This window comes from Sinocyclocheilus anshuiensis, unplaced genomic scaffold, assembly GCF_001515605.1.
Source record: "Sinocyclocheilus anshuiensis isolate Anshui unplaced genomic scaffold, SAMN03320099.WGS_v1.1 scaffold802, whole genome shotgun sequence".
NCBI lineage: Eukaryota > Metazoa > Chordata > Actinopteri > Cypriniformes > Cyprinidae > Sinocyclocheilus > Sinocyclocheilus anshuiensis.
Window position 1 is genome coordinate 769,697 of NW_015547667.1, and position 16,251 is coordinate 785,947.

At 38.6% G+C, this 16,251-nt stretch overlaps 2 protein-coding genes across 3 annotated transcripts in view; both read right to left on the minus strand.

Annotated features, from left to right (window-relative positions):
- The window catches only part of LOC107702650 (podocalyxin-like protein 2), a 20,057-nt gene extending 16,333 nt beyond the window's left edge, over nucleotides 1-3,724 (minus strand). For both annotated transcript variants that reach the window (XM_016505031.1, XM_016505030.1), the window contains exon 1: nucleotides 3,476-3,724. In XM_016505031.1, the coding sequence (XP_016360517.1) occupies nucleotides 3,476-3,602 (127 nt within the window). In that variant the 5' untranslated portion in view covers nucleotides 3,603-3,724. The remainder of the gene's footprint in view (nucleotides 1-3,475) is intronic.
- Nucleotides 3,725-5,074: 1,350 nt separating this feature from the next.
- LOC107702622 (DNA replication licensing factor mcm2-like) overlaps nucleotides 5,075-16,251 on the minus strand; it is a 14,921-nt gene continuing 3,744 nt past the window's right edge. Inside the window, exons 3-19 of the mRNA XM_016504991.1 lie at nucleotides 15,972-16,240; nucleotides 15,672-15,891; nucleotides 15,331-15,538; nucleotides 14,723-14,963; nucleotides 13,760-14,032; nucleotides 13,460-13,679; nucleotides 13,119-13,326; nucleotides 12,617-12,751; nucleotides 10,656-10,847; nucleotides 10,475-10,568; nucleotides 10,145-10,395; nucleotides 9,883-10,009; nucleotides 9,578-9,690; nucleotides 8,348-8,590; nucleotides 8,025-8,207; nucleotides 5,649-5,804; nucleotides 5,075-5,550 (exon numbers count right to left, since the gene is read on the minus strand). Coding sequence (XP_016360477.1) covers nucleotides 5,440-5,550; nucleotides 5,649-5,804; nucleotides 8,025-8,207; nucleotides 8,348-8,590; nucleotides 9,578-9,690; nucleotides 9,883-10,009; nucleotides 10,145-10,395; nucleotides 10,475-10,568; nucleotides 10,656-10,847; nucleotides 12,617-12,751; nucleotides 13,119-13,326; nucleotides 13,460-13,679; nucleotides 13,760-14,032; nucleotides 14,723-14,963; nucleotides 15,331-15,538; nucleotides 15,672-15,891; nucleotides 15,972-16,240 — 3,244 coding nt within the window. The 3' untranslated portion in view covers nucleotides 5,075-5,439. The remainder of the gene's footprint in view (nucleotides 5,551-5,648; nucleotides 5,805-8,024; nucleotides 8,208-8,347; nucleotides 8,591-9,577; nucleotides 9,691-9,882; nucleotides 10,010-10,144; nucleotides 10,396-10,474; nucleotides 10,569-10,655; nucleotides 10,848-12,616; nucleotides 12,752-13,118; nucleotides 13,327-13,459; nucleotides 13,680-13,759; nucleotides 14,033-14,722; nucleotides 14,964-15,330; nucleotides 15,539-15,671; nucleotides 15,892-15,971; nucleotides 16,241-16,251) is intronic.

Below are 16,251 nucleotides of genomic sequence, written 5' to 3' on the forward strand. Positions count from 1 at the left end.
TGTGGAAAATAATGTTTTTTTTTTTACCTTAAACCGCATAAACACATTTCATTACACCAAATACACCAAATGTTCTTTTTAGCAGCATCATATGACCCCTTTAAGCAAAAAATTTTGTGAAAATAATGTCACAACGTAAAAAAAAAAAATCAAAATGGTAATGAAATATGAATCAGACATGTTCTTGACATCTTTTACAGTGTTTTTTATATCATAGCAGTCGCAACATGACCAGCGCCCACCTGTTTCTGACTGATTTCAGACGTCTTATAGTGCGCATTCATCCGTTCAGACCAAGACGCCACAATCCTTTGCCATCTGATACAAACACAGATCCGTCACATAGCAGCTACTGTACTAAATATATGAGCAGTTCAGCCAGCGCCAGTATCAGACTCTCTCTAAAGGAGACGAGGAGCCTGAACACAGAATAAAATGATTCATAAATCATCAAACCCACCAAAGCTTGGCCCAATTTAAAGTGTGAGGCACCTGGACTTCAGCAACACTGTGAATACATACGGCTGCCAATTATTTCTCTGTGTTAAATCCTCTCCATCTCTTTTCCTTTCCTCTCAGAGATAAAGCCACATCTCATGACGGGCTCAGCGGCAAGATAAATGCTGATGTCACCCGACCTGAATGGGTTTCTGGGCTGTGCCAGCTTACATTGCAGCAGTTCCTGTGTGTGTAGGTGGCATCGAGCGGTAGGAGTCAGATTTATAGTCTACAGACTGGCAGCTGCAGGTCTGCAGTGCCTGATACTGCTAAAGAGGGCATGAGTTGCACCATAGTACTGAATGATGACCATTTAAATTGTTCTCCAAATGGTACATGTCCAATTAATGATGGTAGCGACATGGTATAAACATGATACTGTAACTATAACCCTAATTAAATGACAACACAGTACTTTGACAAAGACATTATATGTTCAAATAAGGTAAAAAAAAAAACATTATTATACTACTACCTCAAAAACAGGGAAGTACTTTGATATATATCATGGTATTGCGTGATTAACATGGTATTACATGGTACTCCAAGGAAATGTAAACAACTCTATGGTATCAACATGGTAATATTGTAACTATAACCTACGTTAAATGACAATACAACACCTTGACGAAGACATCAAATGTTTACGATATGGTACACCAAGGTACTTCAGAAAATACCACGGTATAAGTTCCAAAACATTGCATTACTATAGTAATACTACAAAATACGGTAATATTTTGAGATATATATATTATAGTATTGGGTGATTATCATGGTATTTACATGGTTACTATGGTATCTACATGGTAATATTGCAACAGTAACCTAAATTAAATGGCAATACAGCACTTTGACCATGACATAAAAAATTTACTATGTGGTATGCCAAGGTACTTCAAAAATACCATGGTATAGATTCCAAAAACACTCCATTACCAAAGTAATACCACACAAACAAGGAAATACTTTGATATATAACATAATATTGGGGGATTACCATGGTAGTTACTCCAAGAAACTGTGAAAAAACACTATGGTATCTACATAAACATGCCAGCATAAATGGCAATACAATACATTGAAATATACAATGACATCAAAAGTTTACTATATGGTACGCCAAAGTACTTCAAAAAATACCATGGTATAAGTTCAAAGGGCATTGTATTGCCATAATAATACCACAAAAACAGGGTAATACTTTGATATACATAATGGTATTGCGTGATTACCATGGTATTTACATGATGGTACTCCAAGGAACTGCAAAAAACACCATGGTATCCACATGGTACCGTAACTAACTAAATAATAATACAGTATTTTGACATATACCATGACATAAATTGTATACGATACAGTATACAAGTACTTTAAAGAATATCAGAGTAAGTTCAAAAAAACATTGTACTACCATAGTAATACCACAAAAACAGGGCAATACTTTGATATATATTATGGTATAGGATGATTACCCTGTTGAAAAAACCAGCATATGCTGTTTTTTTCAACAGGGTACCATGCTAAAAACATGGTAACATGTCAAAAAAAACAAAGTGCTATATATAAAATGGCAATGAAATGCACATACAATGATATTGACATGGTAGTCTACTATATCGGAAAGAATATCACAATATATGTCCATAACACAGTAAAACCATGGCCATGTCTTTTATACCATGATATTTAGACGGCAGTCCAACGTACCTGAAAAAAATACTAAGCTATTATATGTTACAAAATACTTAAAGAGGGTGAGCAAATAATCAAATGCCATATGAGTGAAATGGGGTGTTGAACAGGGACTTGGCTTAAGCCTGAATCTGTGCTGCTCATTAGACTAAACAGACCTGGCCTGTAATTGTTGTGTCTGGTCAATGGTCTGTCTGGAGTGGCTTTTGACCAGCACAATCTGTCAGCCGTGGCCTCATGGGCATGACAAGCCATCACACACACACACACACACACACACACACACACACACACACACACACACAGTGTGCCAAACACAATCAGCGTCCACAACAGCTGCAAAATGTTCTTTTCTCAGTTACATGATGAATCATGCTGAAAATCCTGACTGGACCTGAGTAGACCAGCTCGGTCTCTAGATAGAGAGGAAAAAGGGGCGTGTGCCGTAATCTGCACTAGCAGATCAATAACACAAATATCTGAATGATTTCAATGACTGGACTCTTCATGCTGGGATCATGACAAGCAAAACACATCAATAAAGCATTAATGACCATCTCAGAAAATAACAATGCCTTTTTTTCCCTCACTCATGGAGACGATGAGAAGTGTTAATGATGATGCATATTGCTCTCAGACACAATACCGAACAGTGTAAATCAAACCTTGTGATTACTGTACCCCATTACAAAACTAGTGACATTTATCAGTGAAATAATCAATAGGTTGGTTTTCATCACATTATTATTATAATGGGCTATAAATATTTTTAAATACATAATTTCACATATATTAGTTAGTAAAAATATAATTTGTACAATACTACTAAAATGTATGCATTTTTATAAAAAACAAAAAAACATTTTTAATTATAACAAAAAAAATTGCTATACATTTACATAAAGCAATCGTTCATACAACACACAAAAAATACTGAACTCACCATAATGATGATGCATATTGCTCTCAGACACAATACCGAACAGTGCAAATCAAACCTTGTGATTACTGTACCCTATTACAAAACTAGTGACATTTATCAGTGATTAAATAATCAATAGGTTGGTTTTCATCACATTATTATTATAATGGGCTATAAATATTTTTAAATACATCATTTCACATATATTAGTTAGTAAAAATATAATTTGTACAATACTACTAAAATGTATGCATTTTTATAAAAAACAAAAAAACATTTTTAATTATAACAAAAAAAATTGCTATACATTTACATAAAGCAATCGTTCATACAACACACAAAAAATACTGAACTCACCAAACATCAGGCACTGGATAGACGCGACCGACATCTCTGCAGCTTTAAATGATCGCAGTGAGAAATTATGTGATTTACTGACCTCAATGTGCGCTACCGGCGAGACACACGAACACGAATTAATCATCGGAATTAAAAACAGAAGGTCAGTTGATGGGCAGACGAAGCGCGAGACTCTGTCCGCACGAGTGAGATATACTGTGCAGAACGGCAGACGTGACTGCGAGGAAAGCCAGACGGTAGCTTGTCTGCTGCTCTTCTTGCAGTCAATGGATTTACAGCGACAGATTGAGGATTTTGGAGGGTTTGATTCCTGGCGCAGTGACTGCAGGCGACCCGCTGCAGCGACGCAGGGTCCTAAACGCCGCGGATTTGTTTGTATGAAACTAGAATGAACGGTCAGCGATGGAATTCTGAAGTCGACCAATCGGAAAGCTCCGATTATGATCAACAACGCAAGTTTCACGAAGTGCATAACCATAACCAAACAAGATTGTAATTTAATGCGCTGTAGTTTATTTGCGATTTAAAATTATTTAATATATATATATATATATATATATGCAATTTGAGGAAGCTTCCAAAATGTACTGAAAACAATTTTTAAAAAATTGCAAAAATTGCAACAAAAAAATTGAAAAAAAAAAAAAGGAAAAAAAATATATATTTTTTGCAATTTTTTAAAAATCGCTTTTAGTAACTTTTGGAAGCTTCCTCAAACAAAGAAAATAAAGGTAACTGCAACTGTTCATATTAACGTTCTGGAGCTTTATTTCTCATAATTCGAATTTTTCTCAAACTCTCAGAATTGTATGTTCAAATCCTCACAGTTGAATGTTCTTGACACACAAGCATGTTTACGTTTCACAATTGTTTTTGCCTCACAACGTAAACTCAGAATCCTGAAGAAGAATCTCAGAATTGCGAGATATAAACTCAGAATTGTGAGATTAAAATAATAATTTCATTATGCGTGAACTCAGAATTTTGATGGAGAATTAAACTGCGATGTAAATTCAGAATTTAGTGCAAAAAGGCAAATTTGCAACAACTCAGAATTTTGAGAAAACCGTAGAATTTTAAGTTTATAACTTGCAACTGCAAGATATAAACTTGCATTTCTAAGGAAAAAATTGTGAAAGTCACAATGACCTTTTTAATTTTTAATTTTTTTTTCCCACAGGCGCTAACAAGCTTCGTTAAGAAGAGATTACACAACTATAATAATTCAAAACAGTAAATTACATACACAGCTTAAAGGGTTAGTTCACCCAAAAATGAAAATTCTGTCATTAATTACTCACCGTCATGTCGTCTCAAACCCGTAAGACCTTCGTTCGTGAATAATTTTTGTGCACAAAAGAAAAAAAAAAAAACTAATTTATTCAACAATTCGTCTCCTCCGCATCACCCTGTAGCGCCATTTTGGAGAGTATCCACTGGACGTAAACAACGTATGCGGTTCTGTGTCAGCTACGTTTCTGGACTTGGGAACATTTCAGTTGTATTGCTGTCTATGGAGGGTCAGAGAGCTCTCAGATTCCATCAAAAATGTCTTAATTTGAGTTTCGAAGATGAACGAAGGTCTTACGGGTTTCAAACGACATGAGGGTGAGTAATTAATGACAGAATTTTCATTTGTGGGTTAACTAACCCTTTAAGATTTATTGTTCAGAACATAACAGTACAAAAGTAATTTTTTACATCACAAATGTAATAAATGCAGTACTTCTGCAAAACCGACATTATAGAAAGTTCAAGAACGACATAATTCACATGCAGCCAATAAGACCGCACAAGCCAAGCAGATCACTTCAACCGTAACGACTACGGTAACAAGTTCATGAAAGGACCAAAAACAATATTCAATCCACATAACAATTTCTCCAACAACCTCATAACAGAATATATACAAGTCCAAGAGATTCGAAGCAACTGCTTGTGAACAAATCCAGAACGAGTGCCTAGAACTGCTGTGCGATGAGCTTTTTCTTGGCGTCGTGGGAGAATTTGTTAGAGCGGAACAGGTCGCTGTCGTAAAATGCAGACAGGTTGTGGATGTTAATCTGTCGGGCCTGAGAACAAAAAAAGATAGTGTTACGACACAAATTCGCAAATAACATGCAACTTCAGTACTTATGGGGACTTCTCGATTTAAACATCTATTAGTTACCTTGTCCACCAGATCTTTTTCAGGAATCTCGATGGTGTCCTGCTGGGCTCCGTAACGGTTGCGCTGATATGCGACCTGCTCGGAAACCAGCTGCTTCAGGATGAAGAGCAGCAGCTCGTTGTTGTCTCGTCTGAACGCCAGATACCGTGCAAACGTCTGTAAAAATGCAACAAATACGAGTTCGGTTACCAACGTAAACCAGGATCGGACAGAATCCTTGGCGTCACTAGACTTGCACAGCTACCACAAATGGAAAATTGATGCCAGATCAATATAATCAGGTTGCTTACCTTCCGCATGCTCCTCATCACGCTGAACTTCTGCGTGTCAATGAAGCTTTCTAGCATGACACGGATAGCCATGTTCACGTCGTCCTCCAGCACGTAATCCCGCAGATGCATGCGGGCGTGTGCCTCGGCCATGCGGATCATGGACTCTATGTGACGCACGGTAATCGGGATACTTCCTGTAGCCTGCGAGACAGCATATGATTACTCTTGATGTTTCTGCGATAACTGCGTTTTCTGCGTGCATTTAACGAATAATTGCAGAATGGCCTGAAAAATGGTGGAACTTTTTAAAAATTGTCTTTGGCTTCAAATGCGACTCTTACCATAGACTCTTTTCGAAGGTCGCTGTAAATTCGGGCCACCTTGTCTTGGTCCATCTGGTTGAGTTTCGGTCGCACACGCTCTTTGGCGTACATAATGTACTTCCTGAGCAGCTCCTGAGGGATGGGCGGGACATCAAATGTGTTTGGCAGCACCACCTCCTCTAGACTGGCCACGCCCCCTTCTTTGTTGCTTGGGTGATGTTTGATGTGGCTGCCCACCACGAAGCGAGCCAGCATTTCATCCTAAACCAAAGAGAATTATCGGTAAAGCGATTGACAAAGCTTGGGCAGTCACTGTTAAGGGTGTTTACATGACAACAATGTACTAAAAATGGAAAGGTTCGCATTTTTTAAAGTTTTTTTTATTTTGCATACAGATGCCAAATTTTGTCAAAATGATCCCAGTTCACATCGATCCACGAAAACGGCTAAAAACGCAGTATTATGTGTGCCAGGCCAGTAGATGGAGAGGTCAACTTCGCACATACCTATACAATGAACACATAATATACAAGCACATTACTTTTTTGTAGTTTACACAGAGACGACTACAGTATTTTTCTCAAAAACTTGCACTTTGAAACCAGTTTTGAAACTTTACAGGCCCCCAAAACTAGGGCTGCACGATAAATATCGCACGATATTTAATGCGCATCTCGTCAGTAAAGCCGGTTCTGTAATCAGCGGTAAATCTCTACACGTGCGTGCTGTCACGTGGAGCAGCATTTACTACACAGAGCCGTTGTTCACAGACAAGCTGCGCAAAACACGTTCATATATGCGATTTATCGTGCAGCCCTAGCTCAGACTACAGATTATGGTGGGCTATTTGAAACAGCAATACCAGGAAAGGTTACTCACTATAATATGGTGCAAACACATGTAACATTTAGGATGCTTTTGATATCAAGTTTTGCTGGTTAGATTTGGTTATGCCACCTATGATCAGCATTAAATGCCACTGCAGAAGATATTTTAAACTTTTATTCAACTTTGTTTTTGTTACTTACAAAAGTTTTTTTTTTTTTTTACATCACAAATTCGATACATGCAGTACTTCTGCAAAACTGACACTAGAGAAATTTCAAGAATGACAGCCAACAAGACTGCGTGAGCCAAGCAGATCACTACAACCGTAATGACTACGGTAACAAGTTAATGAAAAGACCAAAAACAACATTCAATCCGACAACTGCATGACGGAATATATACAAGTCCAAGGGATTCTACGCAATTCCTTGCAAACAAATCCATAACGAATGCCTAGAACTTCTGTGCGATGAGCTTTTTCTTGGCGTCGTGGGAGAATTTGTTAGAGCGGAACAGGTCGCTGTCGTAAAATGCAGACAGGTTGTGGATGTTAATCTGTCGGGCCTGAGAACAAAAAAAGATAAGTGTTACGACACAAATTCGCAAATAACATGCAACTTCAGTACTTATGGGGACTTCTCGATTTAAACATCTATTAGTTACCTTGTCCACCAGATCTTTTTCAGGAATCTCGATGGTGTCCTGCTGGGCTCCGTAACGGTTGCGCTGATATGCGACCTGCTCGGAAACCAGCTGCTTCAGGACGAAGAGCAGCAGCTCGTTGTTGTCTCGTCTGAACGCCAGATACCGTGCAAACGTCTGTAAAAATGCAACAAATACGAGTTCAGTTACCAACGTAAACCAGGATCGGACAGAATCCTTGGCGTCACTAGACTTGCACAGCTACCACAAATGGAAAATTGATGCCAGATCAATATAATCAGGTTGCTTACCTTCCGCATGCTCCTCATCACGCTGAACTTCTGCGTGTCAATGAAGCTTTCTAGCATGACACGGATAGCCATGTTCACGTCGTCCTCCAGCACGTAATCCCGCAGATGCATGCGGGCGTGTGCCTCGGCCATGCGGATCATGGACTCTATGTGACGCACGGTAATCGGGATACTTCCTGTAGCCTGCGAGACAGCATATGATTACTCTTGATGTTTCTGCGATAACTGCGTTTTCTGCGTGCATTTAACGAATAATTGCAGAATGGCCTGAAAAATGGTGGAACTTTTTAAAAATTGTCTTTGGCTTCAAATGCGACTCTTACCATAGACTCTTTTCGAAGGTCGCTGTAAATTCGGGCCACCTTGTCTTGGTCCATCTGGTTGAGTTTCGGTCGCACACGCTCTTTGGCGTACATGATGTACTTCCTGAGCAGCTCCTGAGGGATGGGCGGGACATCAAATGTGTTTGGCAGCACCACCTCCTCTAGACTGGCCACGCCCCCTTCTTTGTTGCTTGGGTGATGTTTGATGTGGCTGCCCACCACGAAGCGAGCCAGCATTTCATCCTAAACCAAAGAGAATTATCGGTAAAGCGATTGACAAAGCTTGGGCAGTCACTGTTAAGGGTGTTTACATGACAACAATGTACTAAAAATGGAAAGGTTCGCATTTTTTAAAGTTTTTTTTATTTTGCATACAGATGCCAAATTTTGTCAAAATGATCTTTGGCGTACATAATGTACTTCCTGAGCAGCTCCTGAGGGATGGGCGGGACATCAAATGTGTTTGGCAGCACCACCTCCTCTAGACTGGCCACGCCCCCTTCTTTGTTGCTTGGGTGATGTTTGATGTGGCTGCCCACCACGAAGCGAGCCAGCATTTCATCCTAAACCAAAGAGAATTATCGGTAAAGCGATTGACAAAGCTTGGGCAGTCACTGTTAAGGGTGTTTACATGACAACAATGTACTAAAAATGGAAAGGTTCGCATTTTTTAAAGTTTTTTTTATTTTGCATACAGATGCCAAATTTTGTCAAAATGATCCCAGTTCACATGGATCCACGAAAACGGCTAAAAACGCAGTATTATGTGTGCCAGGCCAGTAGATGGAGAGGTCAACTTCGCACATACCTATACAATGAACACATAATATACAAGCACATTACTTTTTTGTAGTTTACACAGAGACGACTACAGTATTTTTCTCAAAAACTTGCACTTTGAAACCAGTTTTGAAACTTTACAGGCCCCCAAAACTAGGGCTGCACGATAAATATCGCACGATATTTAATGCGCATCTCGTCAGTAAAGCCGGTTCTGTAATCAGCGGTAAATCTCTACACGTGCGTGCTTTCACGTGGAGCAGCATTTACTACACAGAGCCGTTGTTCACAGACAAGCTGCGCAAACCAACGATCATATTTTGCGCAGCTTGTCTGTGAACAAAACGCTGTTGTCATGTAAATGAACGGCCAAAATGCATAAAAAGTAAAAATACAAAATACACTTTTATTTGAAAACTGTGAACACCCTTAAGATGTCAACAGACTTACCTGCACAGGATCGACGGTGTCTCTTACTACGCAAAGAACGTCAAATCGAGATATGATGGGCTCCGTCAGGTCCACGTTTTCAGAAAATGTGAGAGACGGGTCGTAACGCCCACCTTTTAAGAGAAAGAAAACTTTCCTAAGAAAAATGATTGCTGCCAAAAACACTGCTGCAACTTTTGGTCCAACAGAAAGTAATTAAGAACATGATGGCATTTTAGATTAACATGCAACTCTTGAAGTGCCGATGGCAAAATTGAAGTTATGACCCTCATTTAAACTTTCATTAAAACGTTCCCAGAACGCACCGATAGGATTGGCGGCAGCCATGACAGTGCAGCGAGCCTGCAGCGATGTGACGATCCCAGCTTTAGAAATGGAGATGCTCTGCTGCTCCATGGCTTCATGGATGCTGGTCCTGTCCTGATCGTTCATCTAAATAACGAAGAAAAAGCAGGTTCACTTAAGTATTCAACTAAAACTTGCTCTAAACTGGTCCAAAAATTGGTGAAAGTGCATCAAAAACATCTTTAAAGCTACAAACTGGTCCCATTTTTAACGTTCGCTCACCTTATCAAACTCGTCAATGAGGCAGACTCCACGGTCCGCCAGCACCAAAGCTCCCGCCTCCAGTGTCCACTCTCGAGTCACGGGATGACGTTGCACGTAAGCAGTCAGACCCACGGCGGAAGCGCCCTGACCTGTAGTGAAGACAGCGCGACTCGCAACCTTCTCGATGTACTTTAGGAACTGGGACTTGGCTGTGCCTGGATCTCCACACAGGAGAACGTTAATATCACCACGCACCTTGTGCTTCCCGCCTGTTGAGGGAGCCAGAAGACAATTGAGCAACTTTCACTCTGAAGGACTTAAAAAAATGAATAGCTGTGAAAAGGATACCTGGATTCTTGGCTTCGCCGCCAAACAGAGCAAGCGCTAGACCACGTTTGATGTCCTCGTGCCCATAAATGGAAGGACCAATACTTGCGAAAATCTGGAGGGAAGTTAAGATTAATCTGGAGAAACTTTCTGATACACTCTGAAGTTACAGCTTAAACTGTAATGTGTGACCATTGCTCACCCGTTCTCCGATGCGCTCGTCTTTGGACAGAGCCACGATGGCTTTGATGTCTTCGTCGGTGAGCTCCGCCACAGCCACGCCCTGATCCTTACGGGCGATGTGATTGGCCAGGATTACAGTAGCAAAAACGGGGAAGCCATTAGCCATGTTGAGAGAGCCGTCATAGTTGTTGTGGTAGATTCCTGTGAGCTCCTGTAAAAATAAACCATTTTGAGGTTATATTTTATTCAAATATATCAAAGTATTATTTACAATATTACATAGTGGAAAAATATATAAATGCACACATATTTGAAACGAATTTTACTTGAATATTATTTTATATAGTTAGTGACATAAATATCTTAAAGGGGTCATATGATGCGATTTCAAGTTTTCCTTTCTCTTTGGAGTGTTACAAGCTGATTGTGAATAGATAAGATCCCTGAAGTTGCAAAGACTAAAGTTTCAAACCCAAAGAGATATTCTTTATCAAAGTTAAGACTCTGCCACACCCCCAATAATGATCTTTAAAAAAAGCATCATATGACCCCTTTAAGTCTCTGTTGAGGTAGATTCCTGTAAGTTCCTAATAATATTCAAGTATTATTTGCAATATAATATAATGAAGAAAGAAAAAATACATAAACACATTTAGATGGACATATTTTAATTAGTGCTGTCAAAAGATTAATCATGCATGCATATATTTAAGAAAAATATGTTAATATATTAAATAGATTTATAAATAATATAAATTGTATGAATATACATATATGCATGTTAATACATGGAAATATTTTCAAAATATATATTGTATGTGTGTGTATTTATATATACATAATAAATATACACAGTACACACATTATGTAAACAAAAACTTTTATTTTGGATGCAAATAATTGCGATTAATCGTTTGACAGCACTAAATATAATTAAATATTATATAATTTAGTTGTAATAATACAGATATTATAAAAAGACGTAGCTGTGGTGGATTCCTGTGAGCTCCAGCAACAATAATACATTTTGGAAGGAAATATTTGTATTTATATTCAAACATTATTTACAACATTAAATAATGGAAAATATGTAAATATACATTTAGAGGGGCATATTTTTCGTCAATAATATTTGATATAGTCAGTACACACACATATTATGTAAACAAAAACTTATTTTGGATGCAAATAATTGCGATTAATCATTTGACAGCACTAAATATAATTAAATATTATATGATTTAGTTGTAATAATATAGATATTATAAAAAGACGTAGCTGTGGTGGATTCCTGTGAGCTCCAGCAACAATAATACATTTTGGAAGGAAATATTTGTATTTATATTCAAACATTATTTACAACATTAAATAATGGAAAATATGTAAATATACATTTAGAGGGGCATATTTTTCGTCAATAATATTTGATATAGTTAGTGATATAAAAATTACAAGAATTCATAGATGCTATGGTAGATTCTTGTGAGCTCCAGCAAAAAAAAAAAAAACAGACATTTTTGGAGGGTCTATTTAATATTTAATTTTAGAAATATTATTTGAAATGTTATATAGTAAAAATAGGATACAAATACACATTTAGGCAGTAGGCAGTCTTTATATATTACTTATAAATTACATAATTATAGTGATAGAAGTAACATACAAAAAGTTTATTTTGATCACTTTAAATATTTACAGGTCCAAATTTCAGGGCATATTGTATTTACATATTTACTTTAACATTGCTCAATAACGCCCATTTTTGTTTCATTTTATAGAATATATAGTCTTTTATTTATGTTTTAAGACAGAAATCGATATTCAATTACTTTTAATGGCTATAGAGGTTTTGAAGTCCAAATTTAATAGTGAACTTCTGATGCCACCAAACTGTTGTCTGGGATGAATGCCGTGCAGATCAAGCTTGTTCATTAAAGGGGATTTGATAAATATTGTATTCATCAGGGTCTGTTGACTCACAATCTCGTCTCCAGGTTTGCAAGTGTCCACCAAGTCGGCCAGCAGGATGGCATCTTTGGAGCGAGGCAGGCGGCCCGCCGCGACTTTTCCAGGACTCTCCTGAATAGTGATACGCTGGTAGTTCTGGTACACAGTCTGTGAAAGGCAAGAACCTTAGTTAACATCAGAAGAAAAAAAGAACAATGATGACAAAAGCTGGTCTCCTAAGAGCACATTTACATAAGCAGATAAGCAAGGACGCAAAGACAATTTTCTTCAAACATGTATTAGTTTATTATTGAATAAGCCAGATTAAAGGTTGATTAATCGCCACTTGCTAAATTCTGTTTGGATCAGATAAAATAAATATAGATGAATCAAAAATGGTAAAAAACGGTCTTTAGTTCCCTCCCCCCCAAATCAGTAAAAAATAAATAATTAAATCCACCACTTTCTTTAAAGATTCATCCAAATACATTATACTCTAAATTGCAAATCACACAGAAATGCTTTCCTCACGCACCTGCTCCATGTTGATCTCAAACGGACCGAGTGATTGACACTCGGGACAGGAGCCCGGCTTCACCTCCTGGTTCTGGGACTGGAAGAAGGGTCCCAAGATGAAGTTACACTTGTTACAGTTGTATTTCACCATACCGAGCTGCGGCAGAACTCCAGTGCAGCTGGTCACGACACCGCTGGTGCGGATTAGCTGGTTCAGGTGAAGCTGCCTGGAGAAAAAATACAATAGTTAATAAATAAAATTGCAAATAAATAACATTTTTATTTCATCTTATTTTTAATATTTACATTTACATGTCTAAAATGTATTTGGAAAAACAAAAGAAGTGGAGTTGTTCGTACCTGAGCGATCGAAGTTCTTCCACCAGCGGCAGGTTGCCGATACGGACGTGGATTTCGTGTGCGATTCTATCGTATTTGGGGTACATTGCCAGCACCACCTCTTTAGCGGCTTCGTCAAAGATCTTTAGCATCTCGGCAGGAGCCTCCGGCAGAAAATACGCCAGCACATGCTCTCTGGATGCCAGCTCTTCATAGTTCACCAACAAACTCTCTTTGTTTTCTGTAGAAATCACAAAATATCAAGTCAAGAATCAGCGAAATCAATAATACGGTGCTCTTAGATGACCATCCGCCACCCACCTTTGCACATGTCGCTGATGCGCTCTTTGAACACATTGTGTCCGTGCTCGTCCACATGTGTGCGCAGGAAGTTCTTGAAGCGGTGGTAGATCTCCAGTCGTGGGGCGGCCATTGAAACCCACTCCCTGACCGTGTGGCCCTTCATGTCCTCCAGGTTCTCAATGCTTTCGATCATCTCTTCATCCTCGCCGTCCATTGCGACGCCCTCAGCTGCCCTCTCCGCAAGAACCCGCTGCCTCTTCGTGGGTCGTTTGTCATCCTCATCTTCACTGTCTGTCCATGCGATTAATCATTTGACAGCACTAAATATAATTAAATATTATATAATTTAGTTGTAATAATACAGATATTATAAAAAGACGTAGCTGTGGTGGATTCCTGTGAGCTCCAGCAACAATAATACATTTTGGAAGGAAATATTTGTATTTATATTCAAACATTATTTACAACATTAAATAATGTAAAATATGTAAATATACATTTAGAGGGGCATATTTTTCGTCAATAATATTTGATATAGTTAGTGATATAAAAATTACAAGAAGTCATAGATGCTATGGTAGATTCTTGTGAGCTCCAGCAAAAAAAAAAAAAACAGACACATTTTTGGAGGGTCTATTTAATTTAAATATATAGAAATATTATTTGAAATGTTATATAGTAAAAATAGGATACAAATACACATTTAGGCAGTGTATTTTCTTTATATATTACTTATAAATTACATAATTATAGTGATAGAAGTAACATACAAAAAGTTTATTTTGTTCACTTTAAATATTTACAGGTCCAAATTTCAGGGCATATTGTATTTACATATTTACTTTAACATTGCTCAATAACGCCCATTTTTGTTTCATTTTATAGAATATATAGTCTTTTATTTATGTTTTAAGACAGAAATCGATATTCAATTACTTTTAATGGCTATAGCGGTTTTGAAGTCCAAATTTAATAGTGAACTTCTGATGCCACCAAACTGTTGTCTGGGATGAATGCCGTGCAGATCAAGCTTGTTCATTAAAGGGGATTTGATAAATATTGTATTCATCAGGGTCTGTTGACTCACAATCTCGTCTCCAGGTTTGCAAGTGTCCACCAAGTCGGCCAGCAGGATGGCATCTTTGGAGCGAGGCAGGCGGCCCGCCGCGACTTTTCCAGGACTCTCCTGAATAGTGATACGCTGGTAGTTCTGGTACACAGTCTGTGAAAGGCAAGAACCTTAGTTAACATCAGAAGAAAAAAAGAACAATGATGACAAAAGCTGGTCTCCTAAGAGCACATTTACATAAGCAGATAAGCAAGGACGCAAAGACAATTTTCTTCAAACATGTATTAGTTTATTATTGAATAAGCCAGATTAAAGGTTGATTAATCGCCACTTGCTAAATTCTGTTTGGATCAGATAAAATAAATATAGATGAATCAAAAATGGTAAAAAACGGTCTTTAGTTCCCTCCCCCCCAAATCAGTAAAAAATAAATAATTAAATCCACCACTTTCTTTAAAGATTCATCCAAATACATTATACTCTAAATTGCAAATCACACAGAAATGTTTTCCTCACGCACCTGCTCCATGTTGATCTCAAACGGACCGAGTGATTGACACTCGGGACAGGAGCCCGGCTTCACCTCCTGGTTCTGGGACTGGAAGAAGGGTCCCAAGATGAAGTTACACTTGTTACAGTTGTATTTCACCATACCGAGCTGCGGCAGAACTCCAGTGCAGCTGGTCACGACACCGCTGGTGCGGATTAGCTGGTTCAGGTGAAGCTGCCTGGAGAAAAAATACAATAGTTAATAAATAAAATTGCAAATAAATAACATTTTTATTTCATCTTATTTTTAATATTTACATTTACATGTCTAAAATGTATTTGGAAAAACAAAAGAAGTGGAGTTGTTCGTACCTGAGCGATCGAAGTTCTTCCACCAGCGGCAGGTTGCCGATACGGACGTGGATTTCGTGTGCGATTCTATCGTATTTGGGGTACATTGCCAGCACCACCTCTTTAGCGGCTTCGTCAAAGATCTTTAGCATCTCGGCAGGAGCCTCCGGCAGAAAATACGCCAGCACATGCTCTCTGGATGCCAGCTCTTCATAGTTCACCAACAAACTCTCTTTGTTTTCTGTAGAAATCACAAAATATCAAGTCAAGAATCAGCGAAATCAATAATACGGTGCTCTTAGATGACCATCCGCCACCCACCTTTGCACATGTCGCTGATGCGCTCTTTGAACACATTGTGTCCGTGCTCGTCCACATGTGTGCGCAGGAAGTTCTTGAAGCGGTGGTAGATCTCCAGTCGTGGGGCGGCCATTGAAACCCACTCCCTGACCGTGTGGCCCTTCATGTCCTCCAGGTTCTCAATGCTTTCGATCATCTCTTCATCCTCGCCGTCCATTGCGACGCCCTCAGCTGCCCTCTCCGCAAGAACCCGCTGCCTCTTCGTGGGTCGTTTGTCATCCTCATCTTCACTGTCTGTCCA